Source organism: Lissotriton helveticus, chromosome 12 (assembly GCF_964261635.1).
Source record: "Lissotriton helveticus chromosome 12, aLisHel1.1, whole genome shotgun sequence".
Taxonomy (NCBI): domain Eukaryota; kingdom Metazoa; phylum Chordata; class Amphibia; order Caudata; family Salamandridae; genus Lissotriton; species Lissotriton helveticus.
In genome coordinates, this window is record NC_136073.1 from 465,693,551 (window position 1) to 465,716,411 (window position 22,861).

Sequence of the window (22,861 nt, forward strand, 5' to 3'; positions counted from 1 at the left end):
GTAGAAAAAGTATGGTCACGTAATGCACTTTAAGATAAATTATGTTATGAATTCACTAATCTTTGTTATTGATGAATTTACCTGTACGCTACTGAGAGATTGTAAAATGAACGAAATGTATTTTTTAATGAAATGTTTTCTTATGTACACTTTTATGATTGCTTTTTAACAATCGAATAAAGTTATATTTGATTTGATGTGATTTGATTCACTGGACACTGATGTGGTCTGTCTTTTGTTTCAGTCACTGGGTTCAGATTGATGTTACACACTGATAAAGCTTATGGTCTCAGAGCTAACATTCTGAGGGAGCATTAGACTTCTCAAAGTCCCGTCCTGAATTACTAGGAATGGCGGAAGGACACATTTCATCTGTTTTTTCTGGCAGCGGAGGATGTCAAATCACCGTTTAGGAAATGTCGGTGTTCTTAAATAATCCAGGAAGTAGGTCATGTCCTGTCTTTTCTTTCTGTTGTTGCCTTGAAAGACCCAGGCAGAAGAGCCATCAGTGTAACCACGGCTTGAAGGCGTCGGGAACTCACTAGTGATTTAGTTTGTTCACTGGTGATTTAGTTTAGGCTTGCACTATGGTGGTTCTTTTCCTCATCGCTCCCCTCTGCCTTCTAACAGTTTCATCGGCTTGCGATTTTGAGCCCTCGTCCTATGAAAACACCAGGATTGCCTGCAGGTTGACGAGGCCGGCGGCTTTGGTCTGTAAGTTTGATCTATTTATTTGCTTTAGCTCGGTGGTATAGTCACAGATGCAACAGTACATTTTAAACTATTTCGCTCCATTAACCTTTATACTGTCGGTGTTTCATCTATTATTTTTTTTACGTTGAACATGCAGAAGTATTCTTAATTACTTGAAAAAACCAAAGTAAAAATATTCACTAGTGATAACAGTTTCACTGTTGCTTTTGATTAAATATGGAGAACCCTCAGTTTTTCTATAGTCTGCAGACTGAATGTTTTAAAGATTTTTTACAGATTTGAAGCGCTATTCTTCCTGTGTTTGTAACTATACTTGTTGGAAGAGCATAGTCAGGTCGAATATAATTGTCGCATGATGGTGATGGTGCAATTTTCACCATTTTTCATTCTACTGCAGAATTATCTGCCCTACCGATTTAGGCAGTAGGCTGTAGTTGTGCAGGCAGGGTCGCACACTGTTTCATGAGATCAGGGCAAGACTTCTCAATTCCTGCACTCCCACAGTGAAAAAAAAAACAAAAACATTTTTTTTGCACAGGATGCACGCTTGCCACAACTTTCGGCAGACCAGTGCAAAATGTCAATTTATGTAAGTCAGGCAGCGGAAATATTGGTGCAAATGTGCGCTGACAACAGTTTACCCTGCATGATCTTGCCCTTAATACCTTGTGTTCCTGGGGCAGCATAGCATGGAAATAGCAGGGCAAAGCATAATGTGGCGGAACTGACTACAGTAAACCTCAAAGTCAAATCTTTTCCTCCAAGAGTTTGCTGCTGTATGGTCCAAAGGCTGGATGCTTAATTTGCAGGATGTTACATGTGCCTTTTTATAGTCACTTGTTTTCAAACTTATATTGCAGAAAGCATTATTGAGCAGTTTTTCTTTCCAGCGACCCATATATTGAACAAGCGACCGCCCCACTGGTGCCATTGCACAAAACTCAAAGGGGTTGTGAGCCCTGGATTTACTTGGCAAGCAAAGGCGACTAAATCACCAGGCCAGCAAGTTCAGTGAATGAGCCAGTACTTGCTAAATAAGTAGTTTGGGCCTTTTTAAAGCAAAGGCAATAGATCTGGCTTATAACTGAAAATGTATGGATACTTCCATCCATGCACTCACATTAGTCACTCATCATCCTTGTACTTACGTATGTAGTCATTCACCCATTGACTCAAACCAGCACTCGCCCACCCACAATATCACACATGAACCCATCAATCCATGAAGAGACTCAGTTATCAACCTGACCTGCTGCCAGTCTGTGAGGGGTGTGAGCATGCTGAGCATAAGGTGTTACTGCTAGTGTGTGAGTTGTGTCTGAGTCCTCCAGTGGCGAGTGGCTGCTGGTCTGTGAGGGGTGTGAGGATGCTGCATATAAGGCTTTACTGCTAGTCTGTGAGTTGTATTTGAGTCCTTCAGTGGCGAGTGGCTGCTGGTCTGTGAGGGGTGTGAGGATGCTGAGCATAAGGCGTTACTGCAAGTCTGTGAGTTGTGTCTGAGTCCTCCAGTGGCGAGTGGCTGCTGGTCTGTGAGGATGCTGAGCATAAGGCGTTACTGCTAGTCTGTGAGTTGTGTCTGAGTCCTTCAGTGGCAAGTGGCTGCTGGTCTGTGAGGATGCTGAGCATAAGGTGTTACTTCTAGTCTGTGAGTTGTGTCTGCGTCCTTCCGTGGCGGGTGGCTGCAGGTCTGTGAAGGGTGTGAGGATGGTGAGCATAAGGCGTTACTTCTAGTCTGTGAGTTGTGTCTGCGTCCTTCAGTGGTGAGTGGCTGCTGGTCTGTGAGGGGTGTGAGGATGGTGAGCATAAGGCGTTACTTCTAGTCTGTGAGTTGTGTCTGCGTCCTTCAGTGGCGGGTGGCTGCAGGTCTGTGAAGGGTGTGAGGATGGTGAGCATAAGGCGTTACTTCTAGTCTGTGAGTTGTGTGTGAGTCCTCCAGTGGCGTGTGACTGCTGGTCTGTGAGGGGTGTGAGGATGCTGAGCATAAGGTGTTACTTTTAGTCTGTGAGTTGTGTCTGCGTCCTTCAGTGGTGGGTGGCTGCAGGTCTGTGAAGGGTGTGAGGATGGTGAGCATAAGGATTACTTCTAGTCTGTGAGTTGCGTCTGAGTCCTTCAGTGGCGAGTGGCTGCTGGTCTGTGAGGGGTGTGAGGATGCTGCGTGTAAGGCTTTACTGCTAGTCTGTGAGTTGTGTCTGAGTCCTTCAGTGGCGAGTGGCTGCTGGTCTGTGAGGATGCTGAGCATAAGGCATTACTGCTAGTCTGTGAGTTGTGTCTGCGTCCTTCAGTGGCGGTTGGCTGCTGGTCTGTGTGGGGTGTGAAGATGGTGAGCATAAGGCATTACTGCTAGTCTGTGAGTTGTGTCTGAGTCCTTCAGTGGCAAGTGGCTGCTGGTCTGTGAGGGGTGTGAAGATGCTGCTTATAAGGCTTTACTGCTAGTCTGTGAGTTGTGTCTGAGTCCTCCAGTGGCGTGTGACTGCTGGTCTGTGAGGTTGCTGAGCATAAGGTGTTACTTCTAGTCTGTGAGCTGTGTCTGAGTCCTTCAGTGGCGAGTAGCTGCTGGTCTGTGAGGGGTGTGAGGATGGTGAGCATAAGGCAATACTGCTAGTCTGTGAGTTGTGTCTGAGTCCTCCAGTGGCGAGTGGCTGCTGGTCTGTGAGGGGTGTGAGGATGCTGCGTATAAGGCTTTACTGCTAGTCTGTGAGTTGTATTTGAGTCCTTCAGTGGCGAGTGGCTGCTGGTCTGTGAGGGGTGTTAGGATGCTGCGTGTAAGGCTTTACTGCTAGTCTGTGAGTTGTGTCTGAGTCCTTCAGTGGCGAGTGGCTGCTGGTCTGTGAGGATGCTGAGCATAAGGCGTTACTGCTAGTCTGTGAGTTGTGTCTGAGTCCTTCAGTGGCGAGTGGCTGCTGGTCTGTGAGGATGCTGAGCATAAGGCATTACTGCTAGTCTGTGAGTTGTGTCTGAGTCCTTCAGTGGCGAGTGGCTGCTGGTCTGTGAGGATGCTGAGCATAAGGCGTTACTGCTAGTCTGTGAGTTGTGTCTGAGTCCTTCAGTGGCGGTTGGCTGCTGGTCTGTGTGGGGTGTGAAGATGGTGAGCATAAGGCATTACTGCTAGTCTGTGAGTTGTGTCTGAGTCCTTCAGTGGCGAGTGGCTGCTGGTCTGTGAGACATGTGAGGATGCTGAGCATAAGGTATTACTGCTAGTCTGTGAGTTGTGTCTGAGTCCTTCAGTGGCGAGTGACTGCTGGTCTGTGAGGGGTGTGAGGATGCTGAGCATAAGGCATTAAAGTCAGTCTGTGAGTTGTTTCTGAGTTCTTCAGTGGTGAGTGGCTGCTGGTCTGTGAGGGGTGTGAGGATGCTGAGCATAAGGCGTTACTGCTAGTCTGCGAGTTGTGTCTGAGTCCTCCAGTGGCATGTGACTGCTGGTCTGTGAGGGGTGTGAGGATGCTGAGCATAAGGTGTTACTGCTAGTCTGTGAGTTGTGTTAGAGTTCTTCAGTGGCGAGTGGCTGCTGGTCTGTGAGGGGTGTGAGAATGGTGAGCATAAGGCATTACTGCTAGTCTGGGAATTGTGTCTGAGTCCTTCAGTGGCGAGTGGCTGCTGGTCTGTGAGGGGTGTGAGGATGCTGAGCATAAGGCGTTACTGCTAGTCTGTGAGTTGTGTCTGAGTCCTCCGGTGGCATGTGACTGCTGGTCTGTGAGGAGTGTGAGGATGCTGAGCATAAGGTTTTACTGCTAGTCTGTGAGTTGTGTCTGAGTCCTTCAGTGGCGAGTGGCTGCTGGTCTGTGAGGATGCTGAGCATAAGGCATTACTACTAGTCTGTGAGTTGTGTCTGAGTCCTTCAGTGGCGAGTGGCTGCTGGTCTGTGAGGATGCTGAGCATAAGGCGTTACTGCTAGTCTGTGAGTTGTGTCTGAGTCCTTCAGTGGCGAGTGGCTGCTGGTCTGTGAGGATGCTGAGCATAAGGCATTACTGCTAGTCTGTGAGTTGTGTCTGAGTCCTTCAGTGGCGAGTGGCTGCTGGTCTGTGAGGATGCTGAGCATAAGGCATTACTGCTAGTCTGTGAGTTGTGTCTGAGTCCTCCAGTGGTGTGTTACTGCTGGTCTGTGAGGGGTGTGAGGATGCTACGTATAAGGCTTTACTGCTAGTCTGCTAGTTGTGTCTGAGTCCTTCAGTGGCGAGTGGCTGCTGGTCTGTAAGGATGCTGAGCATAAGGCTTTACTGCTAGTCTGTGAGTTGTGTCTGAGTCCTTCAGTGGCGAGTGGCTGCTGGTCTGTGAGACGTGTGAGGATGCTGAGCATAAGGTATTACTGCTAGTCTGTGAGTTGTGTCTGAGTCCTTCAGTGGCGAGTGACTGCTGGCCTTTGAGGAGTGTGAGGATGCTGAGCATAAGGCATTAAACTCAGTCTGTGAGTTGTGTCTGAGTCCTTCAGTGGTGAGTGGCTGCTGGTCTGTGAGGGGTGTGAGGATGCTGAGCATAAGGCGTTACTGCTAGTCTGCGAGTTGTGTCTGAATCTTTCAGTGGCATGTGACTGATGGTCTGTGGGGGGTGTGAGGGTGATGCGTATAAGGCTTCACTACTAGTCTGTGAGTTGTGTCTGAGTCCTCCAGTGGTGTGTGACTGCTGGCCTATGAGGGGTGTGAGGATGCTGAGCATAATGCGTTACTTCTAGTTTGTGAGTTGTGTCTGACTCCTTCAGTTGCGAGTGGCTGCTGGTCTGTGAGGATGCTGAGCATAAGGCATTACTGCTAGTCTGTGAGTTGTGTCTGAGTACTCCAGTGGCGTGTGACTGCTGGTCAGTGAGGGGTGTGAGGATGCTGAGCATAAGGCATTACTGCTAGTCTGTGAATTGTGTCTGAGTCCTTCAGTGGCGAGTGGCTGCTGGTCTGTGAGGGGTGTGAGGATGCTGAGCATAAGGCGTTACTGCTAGTCTGTGAGGTGTGTCTGAGTCCTCCGGTGGCATGTGACTGCTGGTCTGTGAGGGGTGTGAGGATGCTGAGCATAAGGCATTACTGCTATTCTGTGAGTTGTGTCTGAGTCCTCCAGTGGCATGTGACTGCTGGTCTGTGAGGGGTGTGAGGATGCTGAGCATAAGGCATTACTGCTAGTCTGTGAGTTGTGTCTGAGTCCTCCAGTGGCGAGTGGCTGCTGGTCTGTGAGGGGTGTGAGGATGCTGAGCATAAGGTGTTACTGCTAGATCTGTGAGTTGTGTCTGAGTCCTTCAGTGGCGAGTGGCTGCTGGTCTGTGAGGATACTGAGCATAAGGCGTTACTTCTAGTCTGTGAGTTGTGTCTGAGTCCTCCAGTGGCAAGTGGCTGCTGGTCTGTGAGGAAGCTGAGCATAAGGTGTTACTGCTAGTCTGTGAGTTGTGCTAGAGTCCTTCAGTGGCAAGTGGCTGCTGGTCTGTGAGGGGTGTGAGGATGCTGAGCATAAGGCGTTACTGCTAGTCTGTGAGTTGTGTCTGAGTCATCCAGTGGCGAGTGGCTGCTGGCCTGTGAGGGGTGTGAGGATGCTGAACATAAGGCGTTACTGCTAGTCTGTGAGTTATGTCTGAGTCGTCCAGTGGCGAGTGACTGCTGGTCTGTGAGGGGTGTGAGGATGCCGAGGGTAAGGTGTTACTGCTAGTTAGTGAGTTGTGTTAGAGTCCTTCAGTGGCGAGTGACTGCTGGTCTGTGACGGATGTGAGGATAAGTTACTGCTAGTCTGTGAGTTGTGTGTGAGTCCTCCAGTGGCGTGTGACTTCTGGTCTGTGAGGGGTGTGAGGATGCTGAGCATAAGGCGTTACTGCCAGTCTGTGAGTTGTGTCTGAGTCCTTCAGTGGCGAGGAGCTGCTGGTCTGTGAGGGGTGTGATAAGGCTGAGCATAAGGCGTTACTGCTAGTCTGCGATCTGTGTCTGAGTCTTTAAGTGGCATGTGACTGCTGGTCTGTGAGGGGTGTGAGGATGCTGCGTAAAAGGTTTTACTGCTAGTCTGTGAGTTGTGTCTGAGTCCTCCAGTGGCGTGTGACTGCTGATCTGTGAGGGGTGTGAGGATGCTGAGCATACGGCGTTACTGCTAGCCTGTGAGTTGTGTCTGGGTCCTTCAGTGGCGAGTGGCTGCTGGTTTTTGAGGAGTGTGAGGATGCTGAGCACAAGGCATTAAAGTCAGTCTGTGAGTTGTGTCTGAGTCCTTCAGTGGTGTGTGACTTCTAGTTGTTGGACCCGGCCTCATGGCGTGGTCCTACTCCTTCCGCATGGCGAGCCCAGAACGACATCGGCCCTCCACCCAGCAGCGGGCAGCCCTTTTGCCCGACACTGCACGCCCCAACATTGCTGGTCCGGCCACCATCCCGGACCCCCACTACCGACCTGGCCCTATCGGGGGCCCCTCACGACATAAGCATGAGGCTGCGCCCGACTCCATCTTGGGCCCACCACGTCATGACCACGTGACCTCTGCTCCGGCCCGGGCCCCAGCGAAGCCCAGACATCGAGGCACCAAGATCCACCCAGGTGGTCGAGTGGCCACTCGACAGATCCCGGAGAAGAGGGTGTTTCGATGGCCCTCCAGCCGTCCCCGGACGCCTGGTTTCGATCACCCTCCGGCCTCCCTGGGCCTGGCTCCACCCCCCTGCTGGGGGTCTGGACACCATCATCCCGGCCCTTCTGACCCCCAGGCGCGAGGGTCCGGACATCAAAGAACTCCAGTCCTATATCTGGGCCAGCCCTGGATTAGGAAGTCAGTTGTATCCTGGACTGGAGAGCCTGCTGGCGCTGCCGCGGCCTACCTTGCTGAAACCCTCTTGAGAGCCTGCTGGCGCTGCCGCGGGCTACCTTGCTGAACCATCTGAGAGCCTGCTGGCGCTGCCGCGGCCTACCTTGCTGAACCATCTGAGAGCCTGCTGGCGCTGCCGCGGCCTACCTTGCTGAACCATCTGAGAGCCTGCTGGCGCTGCCGCGGCCTACCTTGCTGAACCATCTGAGAGCCTGTTGGCGCTGCCGCGGCCTACCTTGCTGAACCATCTGAAAGCCTGCTGGCGCTGCCGCGGCTCGAACCCCTCGGAACCCCCCAGCTCGAGGATTGAGAGCTGTGCGTAGGGTATCCCTTCCTCCGCCCAGAGCTAGACTGTCCCGCTACCTATCCCCCTTTCCGAGACTTTACGGATCCTTCGATCCATCTGTATATACTGCCAAGAGCCAGCAACCTTTTCTACTTATAAAAGCTTAAGAACTTGATCTCTTGTGTGGTGTCCGTTTGTAGTGTTGTGATTACTCGGCTGTACGATCCTCGGAGAGGGCCCTCATTCAGGAGGCCCCTTCGTAACGCTCGGCTACTTCTCGAAGGAGAGGCGGACCTAGGGGTGGTCAGTCAGACCTCTTCTGCCTCCCCCGGGGTCGCCTTTCTAACATTGGTGGCAAGCGCCGGGATCCGAGCCCACGCAGATCGTACAGAGAGTAATTCACTCACTACCAAGAAAAACCCACTACGACCATGAACAAAGAATTCCAGAAAGAGAAAATGGAAGACTACAGCCACAAGGAGCTAAAGCAATTCTGCAAAGAGCTAGGCATCGCTACCACTGGCTTAAGCACCAAAGAAGACTTTAAATCGGCCCTGCAGGCCTGGGTGGACGCCGGCGAGGCGCCACCCCCGAGGGAAGATAACCCGGGCCCGAACGGCGGCCCGGAGGCCAAGACGAACCCAGCGGGAGGGAGACCCGCAAACCCAGACGCGGGCCTCTCCCACGAAGACGCCCGAGAACGAGAGAGGAACCGGCTCCACGAGTTGGATCTTGCTCGACTCAGACAAGAAGGAGAAATCCAACTGGCAGAAAGGAAGTTAGCCCTCGAGGAGAAAAAACTCATGCTCGAGCACGAGCGCGTCCTCAAAGAAATGGAACTTAAAACCAAGGCAACCGAGTCTGCCATCGCCGGGGGTAAGACCTCACCCCCGCCGGTGGACACAAAGGTGCACATACCCAAGGATGTCGTCAAAGAGTACCATAAGAACGACGACATCCAACAGTGGTTCAAAGCCTACGAGGTCGCCATGGCCGCCCATCGAGTACCCCTCAAGGACTGGGGCGCCGGCCTGTGGGGGAAGTTTATCAACGAAGGAAGGGACGCCCTGCTGGAGCTCCCTGATACTGAAATGACCTCGTACGAGCACGTGAAGACCGCCCTCCTCACGCGCTACGGACTCACCCCCGAGATGTACCGGCAGCGATTCAGAGACTGCAAGAAAATCCCCGGTACCACGTGGGTGGAGTACGTGAACTTTTACAGCAGAGCCTTCGAGGGGTGGGTCAGGGGCTGCCAGGCAACCACCTACCAGCAGTTGATTGACCTCATTCTATGGGAACATCTGTCCAATAACTGCTTCATCGAACTCCGGCAACACCTCCTCGACAGCAAAGTGACTGAGCCACGAAAACTCGCTGTCGAGGCGGATAGATGGGTGAGCACCCGAGTTCCCCGGAGTCCACTGGGAGACTACGGCCGGGGATCCCCGGGGAACCACCGACCACGAGGCGGCGGAGTAGGCCAGAGCCGGGGTCGAGACGTCCCCCAGGGGTCCTCCCCCACCTCCACGTCGCCATCCCTGGGCCAGAGAGGGGGACCCCCAGCCAGACCGGGGCCCGAACGTGACGTGCCACAGATGTCAGCGACTGGGTCATTATGCGAATGACCCCCTCTGCCCAATGAATCAGCGACCCGGCACCACCGGTCCCCCAACCCGCCAGATCGCAGCCGCTGCCCTGGGGGAAGAAAGGAGTGAGGAGGACGACAACCCCGAGCAAGCCGAGTGGGAGCCCGCCGCCATGACCTTAGCATGCCTGGGTACTCACGACCTGATCCCCCGAGGCCCGATCCCCGGCAACACCCAGAAATACCGCCAGTGGGTCACCATCAATGGACGCCGGACCGAAGCCCTCCGTGACACTGGGGCCAGCGTGACAGCGGTCCGCTGCCATCTGGTGACCCCGGAACAGATCCTTCCTAACGTCCTGTGTCCAGTCCGGTCCGCAGATAACTCAGAGACTTTGTGCCAGATGGCCCGCATCCCCTTCGAGTGGGGGGGAGTGTCGGGCGTGCTGAAAGTGACTGTCCGCGACGATGCCCCCGTGGACTGTCTCCTTGGGAACGACCTAAAAAGTTCCCCCTGGGCTAACGTCGAACGGAGACAGCACCTGGGGATGCTAGGCCTTCCAGAGTGGGTCTGTGCGACCACCCGCTCCATGACCGCCCGAGCCTCCACCCCAGCGGGGGAAGCTCCCACCGAGGAGCCGGAGTGGCCCGCCCCTCCGCCGCCCGTCGTCCCCGAGGACGCCGACCCCGAGCACGGCCCCCAAGGGCCCAACCAAGAAGATCTCACCGAGCTCGACCACCTCCCAGAACTCGCCCAATGGCGCCAAGAAGGTGGCCCCACCCGCGAACAGTTCCGGCAGGAGCAGAAAACCTGTCCCTCCCTCGAAGGGATTCGACAGCAAGCCGCTACCCAAGCAGCTGGAGACCCCGCGGGGTCCCACTGGATCTATTGGGACAACGACCTTCTCTACAGTGAGCAAAAGATTGCTGAACTAGGGGCCGGCCGGGTACTGGTCGTACCCCGCCGATTCAGAGACTTCCTCCTGAACTTAGCACATGATGTGCCCCTCGCCGGGCACCTGGGGCAGGACAAAACTTACAGCCGCCTGGTGACCCATTTCTTCTGGCCAAAAATGCGCACCGATGTGCTTAACCACTGCAGGACCTGCCCGACCTGTCAAGCCAGCGGGAAGAGCGGGGGGAAAGTCAAAGCCCCGCTCCAGCCCTTCCCCGTGGTGACTACCCCCTTTGAGCGAGTGAGGATAGACATCGTAGGGCCCCTGGACCCTCGAACCTCGCAGGGGCACCGCTTCATCCTCGTCCTGGTTGACCATGCTACCCGCTATCCTGAAGCCATTCCCCTCCGAACCATCACAGCCCCCGTGGTGGGCCGAGCCCTCATGAGCATCTTCTCCCGAGTCGGCTTCCCCCGAGAAGTCGTGAGTGATCGAGGCTCCAACTTTATCTCGAAGCATATGCGGTCCCTATGGCAACAGTGCGGGGTCACCTATAAATTCACCACCCCGTACCATCCCCAAGGAAATGGACTAGTGGAACGATTTAACAGAACATTGAAGGGGATGATCAAGGGCTTAGAAGAACCACTCCGGCGCAAATGGGATGTCCTGCTACCTTGCCTCCTGTTCGCCTACCGAGAGGTACCCCAGAAGTCCCTGGGGTTCAGCCCCTTTGAACTCTTGTACGGACACCCGGTCAGAGGCCCCCTCAGCCTGGTCAAGGAAGGCTGGGAGACAGCAGTTCGAGAGGCCCCACCTGATGTCTACCGGTACCTCCTGACCCTCCGCAATCAGACTCGGAAGTTCCTGGAACTTGCCGAGGCCAACCTGGAAGCTAGTCAGGAGGAGATGAAACGCTGGTATGACCAGAACGCCTCGTCCATCGAATTCGAGCCGGGCCAGCAGGTCTGGGTCATGTCCCCGGTCGAACCTTGTGCCCTCCAGGACAAATGGACGGGGCCCTTCAAAGTGGTGGAGCGCAAGAGCCCAGTCACCTATCTGGTGGACATGGAGTCCCCCCGGAACCCCCTCCGGGTTCTGCACGCTAACCGGCTCAAGCCACACTTTGCACGCACTGAACTGAGCTTGCTGCTAGCGACCGATGGCGGAGCTGAGGACGACTCCGAACCCCTACCAGATCTCCTCAGCACCACCGAGAAGGACGGCTCCATCGAAGGGGTCACGCTCTCCTCTTCCCTGACCCCAGAGCAGCAACAAGACTGCCGGAAGCTGCTGGGGCAGTTTGCGGATCTGTTTTCCCTCACTCCGGGGGTCACCCGGTGGTGTGTCCACGATGTAGACACAGGAGACAGCCCGCCTGTGAAACACCGAGCTTTTCGAGTGCCCGACCGGTTCCGGGCCTGCATCCAATCCGAAGTGGCCAAGATGTTAGCTCTGGGGGTAGTCGAACCCTCCAACAGTCCCTGGGCCAGTCCCGTTGTCCTGGTCCCTAAAGCCGCCCCCCCCCGGAGCCGCTCCGGAGCTCCGGTTCTGTGTTGACTACAGGGGACTGAATGCCGTCACCAGGACCGACGCCCATCCCATCCCCAGGGCGGATGAATTGATCGATCGCCTAGGGGCCGCCAAATATCTCAGCACCTTCGATCTCACGGCGGGGTATTGGCAGATTGGTCTTACCCCTGGTGCACAGGAGCGATCGGCCTTCTCGACCCCAGACGGCCACTATCACTTCAAAGTGATGCCCTTCGGCATGAAGAACGCACCCGCAACCTTCAAGAGACTAGTGAACCAAGTGCTGGCCGGTCTAGAGGAGTAAAGCGCCGCCTATCTCGACGACATTGCAGTGTACAGCCTCCACTGGGATGAGCACCTGACCCACCTCTGGACAGTCCTGACGGCCCTTCGGCGGGCAGGACTCACCATCAAAGCCAGTAAGTGCCAGATAGGCCAAGGGTCCGTGACCTATCTGGGACACCAAGTGGGGAGCGGCCAAGTGGCTCCCCTCCAACCAAAGATAGACACCATCCGGGCCTGGGAGCCCCCGGTCACCCAAACCGCCGTCCGCGCCTTCCTGGGGCTCACCGGATATTATCGGCGATTCATAAAGAACTACGGGAGCATTGTGGGGCCCCTCACAGAACTGACCTCAAAGAAACTACCACAGAAGGTGCACTGGACCCCCGAGTGCCAGGCAGCCTTTGAAACTCTGAAGACTGCCATGTGCACCGCCCCTGTGCTCCAGGCCCCCGACTACAGCAGGGAGTTTGTGGTCCAAACCGACGCCTCGGAGCACGGCATCGGGGCCGTACTGTCCCAAGTTAACTCCGAAGGCATCGACCAGCCTGTGGCCTTCATCAGCCGACGCCTACTGGCACGAGAGCAGCGATGGAGCACCATCGAGAGGGAAGCCTTCGCCGTAGTGTGGGCCCTCAAGAAGCTCCGGCCCTACCTCTTCGGAACCCACTTCCGAGTACAGACCGACCACCGGCCCCTGCGGTGGTTGATGCAGATGCGAGGAGAAAACCCGAAACTGCTGCGCTGGTCCATTTCGCTGCAGGGGATGGACTTCACTGTGGAGCATCGCCCCGGCCACGACCACGCCAATGCTGACGGCCTGTCCCGATTCTTCCGCCTCGGCGAGGAGAATCCCCATGAAGATGGGTGACTCTCCCCTGCCTTCAGCTGGGGGGGACGCGTGTTGGACCCGGCCTCATGGCGTGGTCCTACTCCTTCCGCATGGCGAGCCCAGAACGACATCGGCCCTCCACCCAGCAGCGGGCAGCCCTTTTGCCTGTCACTGCACGCCCCAACATTGCTGGTCTGGCCACCATCCCGGACCCCCACTACCGACCTGGCCCTATCGGGGGCCCCTCACGACATAAGCATGAGGCCGCGCCCGACTCCATCTTGGGCCCACCACGTCACGACCACGTGACCTCTGCTCCGGCCCGGGCCCCAGCGAAGCCCAGACATCGAGGCACCAAGATCCACCCAGGTGGTCGAGTGGCCACTCGACAGATCCCGGAGAAGAGGGTGTTTCGATGGCCCTCCAGCCGTCCCCGGACGCCTGGTTTCGATCGCCCTCCGGCCTCCCTGGGCGCTGGCTCCACCCCCCTGCTGGGGGTCTGGACACCATCATCCCGGCCCTTCTGACCCCCAGGCGCGAGGGTCTGGACATCAAAGAACTCCAGTCCTATATCTGGGCCAGCCCTGGATTAGGAAGTCAGTTGTATCCTGGACTGGAGAGCCTGCTGGCGCTGCCGCGGCCTACCTTGCTGAAACCCTCTTGAGAGCCTGCTGGCGCTGCCGCGGCCTACCTTGCTGAACCATCTGAGAGCCTGCTGGCGCTGCCGCGGCCTACCTTGCTGAACCATCTGAGAGCCTGCTGGCGCTGCCGCGGCCTACCTTGCTGAACCATCTGAGAGCCTGCTGGCGCTGCCGCGGCCTACCTTGCTGAACCATCTGAGAGCCTGTTGGCGCTGCCGCGGCCTACCTTGCTGAACCATCTGAAAGCCTGCTGGCGCTGCCGCGGCTCGAACCCCTCGGAACCCCCCAGCTCGAGGATTGAGAGCTGTGCGTAGGGTATCCCTTCCTCCACCCAGAGCTAGACTGTCCCGCTACCTATCCCCCTTTCCGAGACTTTACGGATCCTTCGATCCATCTGTATATACTGCCAAGAGCCAGCAACCTTTTCTACTTATAAAAGCTTAAGAACTTGATCTCTTGTGTGGTGTCCGTTTGTAGTGTTGTGATTACTCGGCTGTACGATCCTCGGAGAGGGCCCTCATTCAGGAGGCCCCTTCGTAACGCTCGGCTACTTCTCGAAGGAGAGGCGGACCTAGGGGTGGTCAGTCAGACCTCTTCTGCCTCCCCCGGGGTCGCCTTTCTAACACTAGTCTGTGAAGGGTGTGAGGATGCTGAGCATAAGGCGTTACTGCTAGTCTGTGAGTTGTGTCTGGAGGAGGAGTGTGACTGCTGGTCTGTGAGTTGTGTCTGAGTCCTTCAGTGGTGAGTGACTGCTGATCTGTGAGGGGTGTGAGGATGCTGAGCTTAAGGCGTTACTGCTAGTCTGTGAGTTGTATCTGAGTCCTCCAGTGGCGTAATCATAGACACATACATCTTATTTCTGAATCACTCCTGTAGCAATCATTACTAAGCAGAGTCAGTTAGCCTTGTTAGTATCGAAAGAAACTGCTCAAAGATTTTGGGGGTGAAATGAATGACCCAGGCTGTCCATTTATCTACTTTTGAAAACCCTCAGCATCTGGGGCTACTGGTATTGAAGGAGTCGTGGCCCCTTTGACCTCTTGTACTGTACTAAGAATGCTCGATCATCATTTCCTTGATAGTAGGAAGCTTCCGTAGATGTTCTAAGTGACATTTGAGGAGGTCAGGGATGACATATACAGGAACAAGCACTGCTATAGGAAATCGATTTTGCAAAAGTGCAAAACTGCCTCTGTCTCAAGGCTCTCCCAAGGAAGTCAGAACAATGACACTGTAGCTAGGGTAACACTAGGAGAACAGGAGAAACAACATGATGATAAACAATACAAATGTTGCATGGAGTGAGTGTCAGATTCAATGAATCAGACTTTGGATAAGAAAATCCTAAAAGTTGGCGCAACAGATATGGCACACCATAAATATTGATGTCATACTACTGAAGCAACTCGGGTTTAGTTGCACCTGGGATATGGTGGCCTACATGTTACTCTCTGAACTGCCCGAGCAAATCCCACCCCTTCCCTCCTAGCCACTCCATCATTATCACCCCTCCTATCCCCCGTTACATTACACCTTCCTTCTCAGCCCAATCTCGTACCCACCATTTCTGCCTTCCTTCTTAACACCAGGTCGGCAGTTAAACATTTCTTAGAACGGTTTGATTTTTTAGACTCCCACAAACCGGACCTTCTGTTTTTAACCGAAACTTGGTTTTGCCCTGACTCACTGCCAAATGTGCTTGCAGCACTCCCCTCCTCCTAATATGCCCTTTGTGCCGATCGGCCCAAGGGGAGGGTGGGAGGTGGTGTTGCTCTGATTTCCGCACAGGACTCCACTTTCAATTGCTATCACCTCCATTTATTACAGCGGTTGATTGTCTGGTGGTACGTTCTGCTTCCTTCCAAATTCCTATCACTTGTGTTTTAATCTATCGCCCTCCCCCACCAAGGCCACAGTTTATTTCTGACATCCAGGAGCTGCTAGCTACGCTGGTAGTAAATAACTCTTCTGTTCTGGTACTGGGGGATTTTAATTTCTGGCCCGCCGACCCGGCGGAGGATGTCATGTCTAAAAAATTCACCGAACTCCTCCTCAGCTTAAACTTTATGTCTCATGTCCATATACCTACCCGTATCCGAGGTCATACCCTAGTCCAAATTTGGTCACTTAACATTCCTGTCACCGCTCCCATTGTCACGCCCTGCATTTGGTCTGACCACTTTCTCATTTCATTTTTTTTAGACTTAAGTCTCGCCAAAAGACCCTCTTTCCCAAAAAACACTTGGGCTCGAAACTGGAACAAAGCAGACATTCCCACTCTCTGCTCTTCTCTTTCGGATTCCTACCCTGTTCTAGAGGGACTTACTCCATCATCCCAAACAACCACTCTTAGTAGCTGGCTTGCTAGAGTGTGCGACCAAGTGGCCCCCCTGAAGCGCGTCACAATTAGACGTGCCCATGACGCTAACAGATGGTTCTCTGAAGATCTCAAGGAGAAAAAACTGGAAGCGCGAGGGGCAGAGAGCGCCTGGAGGCGGGCATATAGTCCTGCTCTTAAATTGCAGTACACTTCCACGCTTAATGAATACAAAAAAGCTATCCTTCTTACCAAAACTGATTACTTTTCTGGTCGAATCCTTTCAGCCGATAATCAACCGAGGGTAATTTTTGCTACGGAACATGAGCTAGCCTCTTCCGATAGAGTCACCCTTAAACCTCCCCCCTCCCAATCTCTCTGCGATTCTCTCAATGACTTTTTCATAGAGAAAATCAAAATTATTAAGGCCAATATATCATCACCCTCCTCCACGTTCTCCGACCCTCAACCGCCGCCCAGCACCTTCCACTTGGATCACATTCCGCCCCTGGCTAGTCAAACTTTTTTCCCTCTGCTGGCCCGAGTCAAATCAGGATCCACTTCCGATATTTGCCCAGCTTATGTTCTCAGAGAGATCTTCTCTGTTTGTCCCCAACCCCCTTACTCTTCTGAACGATTCCCTTAAATTGGGCTTTGTTCCGAACCTCCACAAGTCGGCAACAATAATTCCCATCCTAAAAAAGCCCGGCATTGATCCATCCTCCCCGTCCAACTATCGTCCCATTTCTCTCCTCCCTTTCCTTGGTAAAATCCTTGAGTCTCACGTCACCAAAGTCCTCGGCACATTTGTGGAAGAGAGTGGTTGCTTAGCTTCATGCCAGGCGGGCTTTCGCCCATTACACTCCACCGAGAAGGTTGTCACCTCCGTGATGGACAAGCTTAGAGAGGGGATGGATACCAACTTCCCCCAGGCCCTTATCCTCCTTGATCTGTCCGCCGCCTTTGACACGGTTGATCATTCCATTTTTCTTAGCTGTGTCAGGGCTGCGGGCATCGGGGGGTCGGCCCTGGCTTGGCTCAACTCCTTTCTTAGCGATCGTACCCAGGCTGTCCTTCTCGGTGACTTCTCTGCTCTTCCACGTAAGGTGCAGTGTGGCATGCCTCAAGGCTCTTCCCTCTCCCCTCTTTTGTTTAATCTGTATATCTCACCCCTTATTTTTGCTTTACAGGACATGGAGGTCACAGTCTTCAACTATGCCGATGACCTCCAACTTATTTTCAATCTTTCACATTCCCCTGGTTCTATTCACAATTTCCAATCAGTTATGACCTTCATCAGGGACGGGATGAACTATAACCATCTTAAACTGAACCCGGATAAAACCGAGCTAGTTCTCACCGGAGGTCATCGCAGTCCCTGGACCCCAACCTTTTGGCCCCCTTCCCTTGGTCCCCCTCCCTCACCTTCCCCTTCAGTCAAAACATTAGGAATCACGTTGAACCAACACCTCACATTGCACTCCCAAATTAGCACTGTAGTCTCATTTTGTTTTTTCACTCTCCGCACTATTCGGAAGATTTCTCGGTTCTTTTCCTTCCCGGCCCTGAAACTCATTCTTATGGCGCTAGTTCTATCGCGCCTGGACTATGGCAACATTCTGTATAATGGCATTCCGGCCTATGCCCTTCGAAGCCTCCAATTAGTCCAGAATCAGGCTGCCCGTCTTGTTTATGGTCTTCCCAAGTCCCATCATGTGACCCCTCTGCTCAAGGCCCTGTACTAGCTTCCCATTAAAGAACGTGCCCTTTTCAAGCTGGGTTGCACCACTTTCCAGGCCCGTGCTGGGACTGCTCCCGTCTTTATTAATTCTGAAATTAAGACCTATACTCCCTGCAGAGAGCTATGTTCATCTTCTCAATCCCTTCTCTCTGTACCACGGTTTAAGAAGAATAAATCGGGTGGGATGAAATTTGCTGTCCTCGCTCCTACCTTTTGGAACACCCTCCCCCCCACATTAGATCTGCTGACTGCTATCTCAAGTTCCGCGGGGCACTTAAAACTTTTCTTTTTCTGCAAGCCTACTCTTCTTAGTGTCTGCCCCCCTGTCTTTTAGGGTCTGCGTCCTTCAGCGCCAAGAAACCGCCTGGAAGTCGTGCGCTTAATAAATACTTTTAAATTCAATTCATAATTTGCATTGACAACCAAATATTATATACAACACGTTTTTGAGAGATCTATTTTATAGAACTTCTACTTCAAACATCAGCAAGGTCAAAATGTCTTCAAATAAAGCACATTTACAAAAGTTGCTATTATCACTATAATTATGATAACAATAGCGTTATTTAATATAGCGCAAAGAGCTACCTCAAACAGAGGCGAACCTGCGCCCCATGAATCCATAGAAAAAAGACATGGTGAAACCAGGGGCAGGAACCTATGGTTGTCCAGAGATCTCAAACCAACTGCATAGTGCTAGGTGGAATGTCTTTATTTTGTTCCTCAGAATGTTTTAGGTCTCACCTAACAACAGCTTTAGCTATCTGTTGGCAAAGAGACATTTTGTATCCATCATAGACTTAGAATAGCTTTCTTGTCTATCTTAGCTCCAGCCTGTCCATATGGGCTAAAGGGCCAAGCCCCCTCGCCTTGTCCCCGGCAACAAGAGTGTTTGTCAGGTTGAACAAAGGTTAGCCTGACAGACACCTTTCTTGTTCAGGTCAGGCAGCCAGTAGCTAGACAAATGCTCTAATTGTGCATGCTCTTGGCAGCCTGAGCTGAACCTTTGCCAGGCTGAGGATTTCACAGTCCTGTGGGCGTGACCTCCTCGGCTTGGAAAAGTATCTCAAGGCTCTCTCCCTTGTGATGAGGGGGAGTGTCACTGATTGCTTTGGGCCTAGGCGCTTCAGTTTTAAGCCCTGAAGTGCACAGGATTGAGTGCCAATCAGTGACACCTCCTCAAAGAGTGGGGTGGAGTCAGCAGTCTCACTGAACCATGCCACACTGTGGTGAGTGAGGGACTGCTGCATTCCCTCAGTGGCTGGCCTCAGGTCAGCAGATGAGGGAAGGCAGCAGTCCCAACCCTCCTGGGACATCCGATGCTTCCCTCTCTAACCGTAAAGGTAAGTGTTATGCGCTTTTTATGTTTTATGCATGTATGTATGAATGTGTGTTTTTGTGAGTGAGTGTTGTGAATGGGTGTGTGTGGATGCATGGATGTGTGTGAATGTGTGTGTGTCCCCCTTATCCCTCCCTGGTAATATTGCCGGGGACCACTGCTTAGCTGCTCTTGATTCAGTGGCTTTCCTCTGTAACCTTGTGTTTGCCCCCACCCATGGTGCATTTCTGTCTTATTATGTTTTGACTGGGTGAGTTTTGTCCTTCTGCTATTGGCAAGAGGGGGAAATATTTGATTTAGTTTAAACCTCTCCATGGGTGTTTGTAGCTTTTGTCGCTCTTGTCCTTGTCACCTTTGCTTTTTTTAAAATATTTATTTAAGTATGCATTTATTGTATTTATTAATTATTATTTGTCATGAGGATCCAGAACCAGCACATTGCTAGCTGCCCATTCGCATTTCTGATTTGCCTCCTATGCTTTCCACTCCACCCTCCCGACATTCCTGTACTTTTTAAAAAAAAAAAAATTTTTTTTGTGTGGGCACAACGGCTGCACACCGCTACTAGACTACTCCATTGCTTCAATTTGCGCAGCATGATGTGCATTAATTTATGGTTCCAAAATGGCCACGCCCCATCTTAGAGCAGTAAATTACAAAACACTTACAAAGATGGCTGACACTTAGGTATACGCATACTTCGCAGCCATTTCAATGATTCAAATATTGAGACCCCACTTGCGTGTGTATGCACGGTCACCATGTAACAATGATAATTCTTAAAGCAAAAGACATTTCAGACAGAGGCTACCACCAGGCATACGCATTCATACACAGCAGCAATCCTTGAGTATTGTGTTTGCTTCAAGAAAAATTCTTTCATGATAGACACCGTACCTGGGTGCACATGTGTGGTGGGTAACAATGGGGGGGGGGGGGGAGTGTTGGTAAAGCCGATAGGTTAACCGGTTGGCCTATTCCCTTCGCCAATGTATGTCTTATTTATGGAGCTATTCTTTGTGATGCCTGGGTATTCCCTCAAATGCCCTTCATTTGTGCAGGTGAGACTTCAAAAATACCATCTTCACCAGTGGACATCAAAACACATTGCCAATCATGACTTTAGGCAATGGATTTAATTGTCACCTTGCAACTAGACCTCATGCTGAGCCCTGAGAAAAGTAATCGTGCTTGGCAATGTAACAGAGGTGAAGCCATTGACCATTGTTACCTTTGCTTCTTCGCCTAGGTTGGGTACCTCTGCAATGCTGTTAGTTAATTGGTTATAGAGAAGTCGGGAGTTGGTTGTATGGTACTCATTTTAGGACATCCTCATCCATCATTTCTAAATCGTTATCCGATAACACTTATCATACCTCGTCCATTATCCATCACCCCATTAACCACTCAACATCCTTCAACCTTCAACTTTCATCCATCATCCCTTATTCCACATCCCTCATCATTATTCGTCATTCATCATCAGTCATGCATCATCCTTCATTCCTCATTCATTTTTCATCCTTCTTCATCCATCATTCCTCATTCATGACGTCTCATTCATCGCTACTCATCCATTGTCATCCATCATTCCTTATCCTTCGCCCCTCACTTCTCATCCATCGCGCCACATCTTTCACTTCTCATGCCTCAGCTCCCATTCCTCTAGTGATAAGTGAAAATGCTGATGTTAGTAGTTGTGCCCAAAACACAGGGAATTATCTATTTTCTGGCTATTTGTTAGATACAAATAGTATAAAATAAGTTTCAAATAACGAAGAATGAAAATCACATCAATAAATTGTCAATTAGAATTGAAAAATACAAATTCAGCTGAACAGAAGTCAGTCTATTGTACTACTTTATCCGCCCTCTTTATTTATGTTGTTCTCAAAGTAGTCAACAGATCCTTTGTTTCAGAGCGTAATCAATGAATTAGTGAAGCACTAAGGGCCTGTTGTAGATCTTGGTGGACGGGTTACTCTGTCACAACTGTGAAGGATATCTTGGCCGCCAAAACATAAATCCTATTATATGCTATGGCATTTATATTTTGATGAACGGGATATCCGTCACCTTTGTGATGGAGTAACCCATCTGTCACGATCTAAGTCAGGCCCTAAGCCCGGTAAAATTGTAAATGTGGCAACAAAATTTGCTAAATTCACAAATTTCTCAAAAATTCACATTACAAGATTGTGCATAACTTGTTTAGTGCGAGGCTGAACCTCAGGTAAAAAGTCTCTCAAGTTACTAGTGGGAGAGTGATTGGAAAGAAAATGTCTTGCGAGACAGAGACATTTTCTCTCAAACCAATCTCCTGCATGTTTCTTGAGAGAATTTTGTAAGCAGGGTGCACACCAGGGCTCTAGTCGGGGTACCACGCGGGTGGATGGCGTCCCCCATTTATTTTACGGGGTGTTCACCGTCCCCCCTGCCAAACAGCTGGACTTCACTCTTTGGCCTCTCTGGGACGAGGAGCTTGGCACCTTTTGTGACGTCACTTCCTGTTGTGACATCACTTCCGGTGACAGCGTCCCCCCACTTCTTTTTTTTACAACTTGTGCCCTGGTGCACACTCACATAAACAAGTCACATGAAATACTGGCCAACCACATTTCTCTTGAATGCATGATTTCACATAATTTCATGACGTTTTTATTCACCTTATAAAATACTCCCTGTATTTGTTACCCTTCAAAATAATGGTTAAAGTGTGTTCTGAATATTATAAAACAAAATTGACGCTGCGTATGTGGGTTTTAACAAAACTAAGAAATATACATATTTATTCATATGGGAATAAAAACTGAAGCAGCATAATGCTGCAAAGGACCTTTGCTATAGAGGTATCCCTTGCCCAGGTCAGCTTGTGTCAATTGTCTTTCAGGAGTAAGACCCTCTCACATCTGTTAGTTGTCCAGTATTGTAAAAATGTGAATTTTATATCTGCTTTCTCCATTCATATGGTGTAATCACCTAAACCAAATAAACATTTTAAAGCTTATCTTTCACTTCCATGTTAGTATAAATAATTTCCAGCAAGGAATACCAGTCTAGGTTGGTCTAGTGCTAGTGGAGGTAGGAATGAGGGGGAGGCGTGAGGGTTGAGGAGTGAGGGATGAGGACTAAGGGAAGGTGAATTAGGGATGAGGTTGTCCTAAAGCAGACAGCGATGTGCCAGTTTCAGGACATATTTGTAGGAAGGTGGATACCTGACTATGGTTACCCCAGATTTTTTGCCCAGTGTTTAGCTGTTTTTTCGACTTAGTTGGCCTGGGATCCTGCTAATCAGGGCCCCAGGCTATCTGCTCTCACTGTAAAATGGACTCCATGTACTTTAGGTACATACCTAATTGGATGTTGGGTCACCTTATGAGCCCCTGTATAGTGTACCATAGGTACCCAGGGCATAGGTGCATCCAAGGCCTACCAGGGGCTGCAGCATGAATTATGCCACCCCTGACTGGCCATCCAAATTGACACAACTGGCTGATCACTCAGCTGGAGCAAGGTCGTGTAATCACCTCTTGCTTAGGTATAGTATTCCTGTAGACCAAAGGGCCTAGCACACCCTGACTACAACTCCTAGAGAGGTTTAGTAGGTAACACTTAGTGTAGGTAGGTGCACATACCACACCTAACTAGATAATGTCTCTGAGAGCAGTGGATCTCTCCCAGTGGAGGTAGATCCTTTAAGGATACCTTCCAGATATGATACCCTAACCTTCCAAGAGCTAAGGCACTTGTGCACTGGCAGAAGGTTAAAACAGGGTTCTCACCCTACCCTCAGACACCTGATTGAACTCATGGAGGAACATGATGCTCTTAAGGCCTCTAACAAAGGTCTGTCAATCAATGGAGATGATGAACTACCCTCAACAGAAGAGGCCCCTGACCCTACTGTCTTAGATGATGATGAGGGTGGAGAAGAGGAAGATTCTG

The 22,861-nt window shown here is 51.5% G+C and overlaps 1 protein-coding gene across 1 annotated transcript in view; it reads left to right on the top strand.

Moving 5' to 3' along the window:
• The first annotated feature begins 485 nt into the window (after window positions 1-485).
• The window catches only part of CETP (cholesteryl ester transfer protein), a 110,477-nt gene continuing 88,101 nt past the window's right edge, over window positions 486-22,861 (top strand). Inside the window, exon 1 of the mRNA XM_078668641.1 lies at window positions 486-714. Coding sequence (XP_078524767.1) covers window positions 588-714 — 127 coding nt within the window. The 5' untranslated portion in view covers window positions 486-587. The remainder of the gene's footprint in view (window positions 715-22,861) is intronic.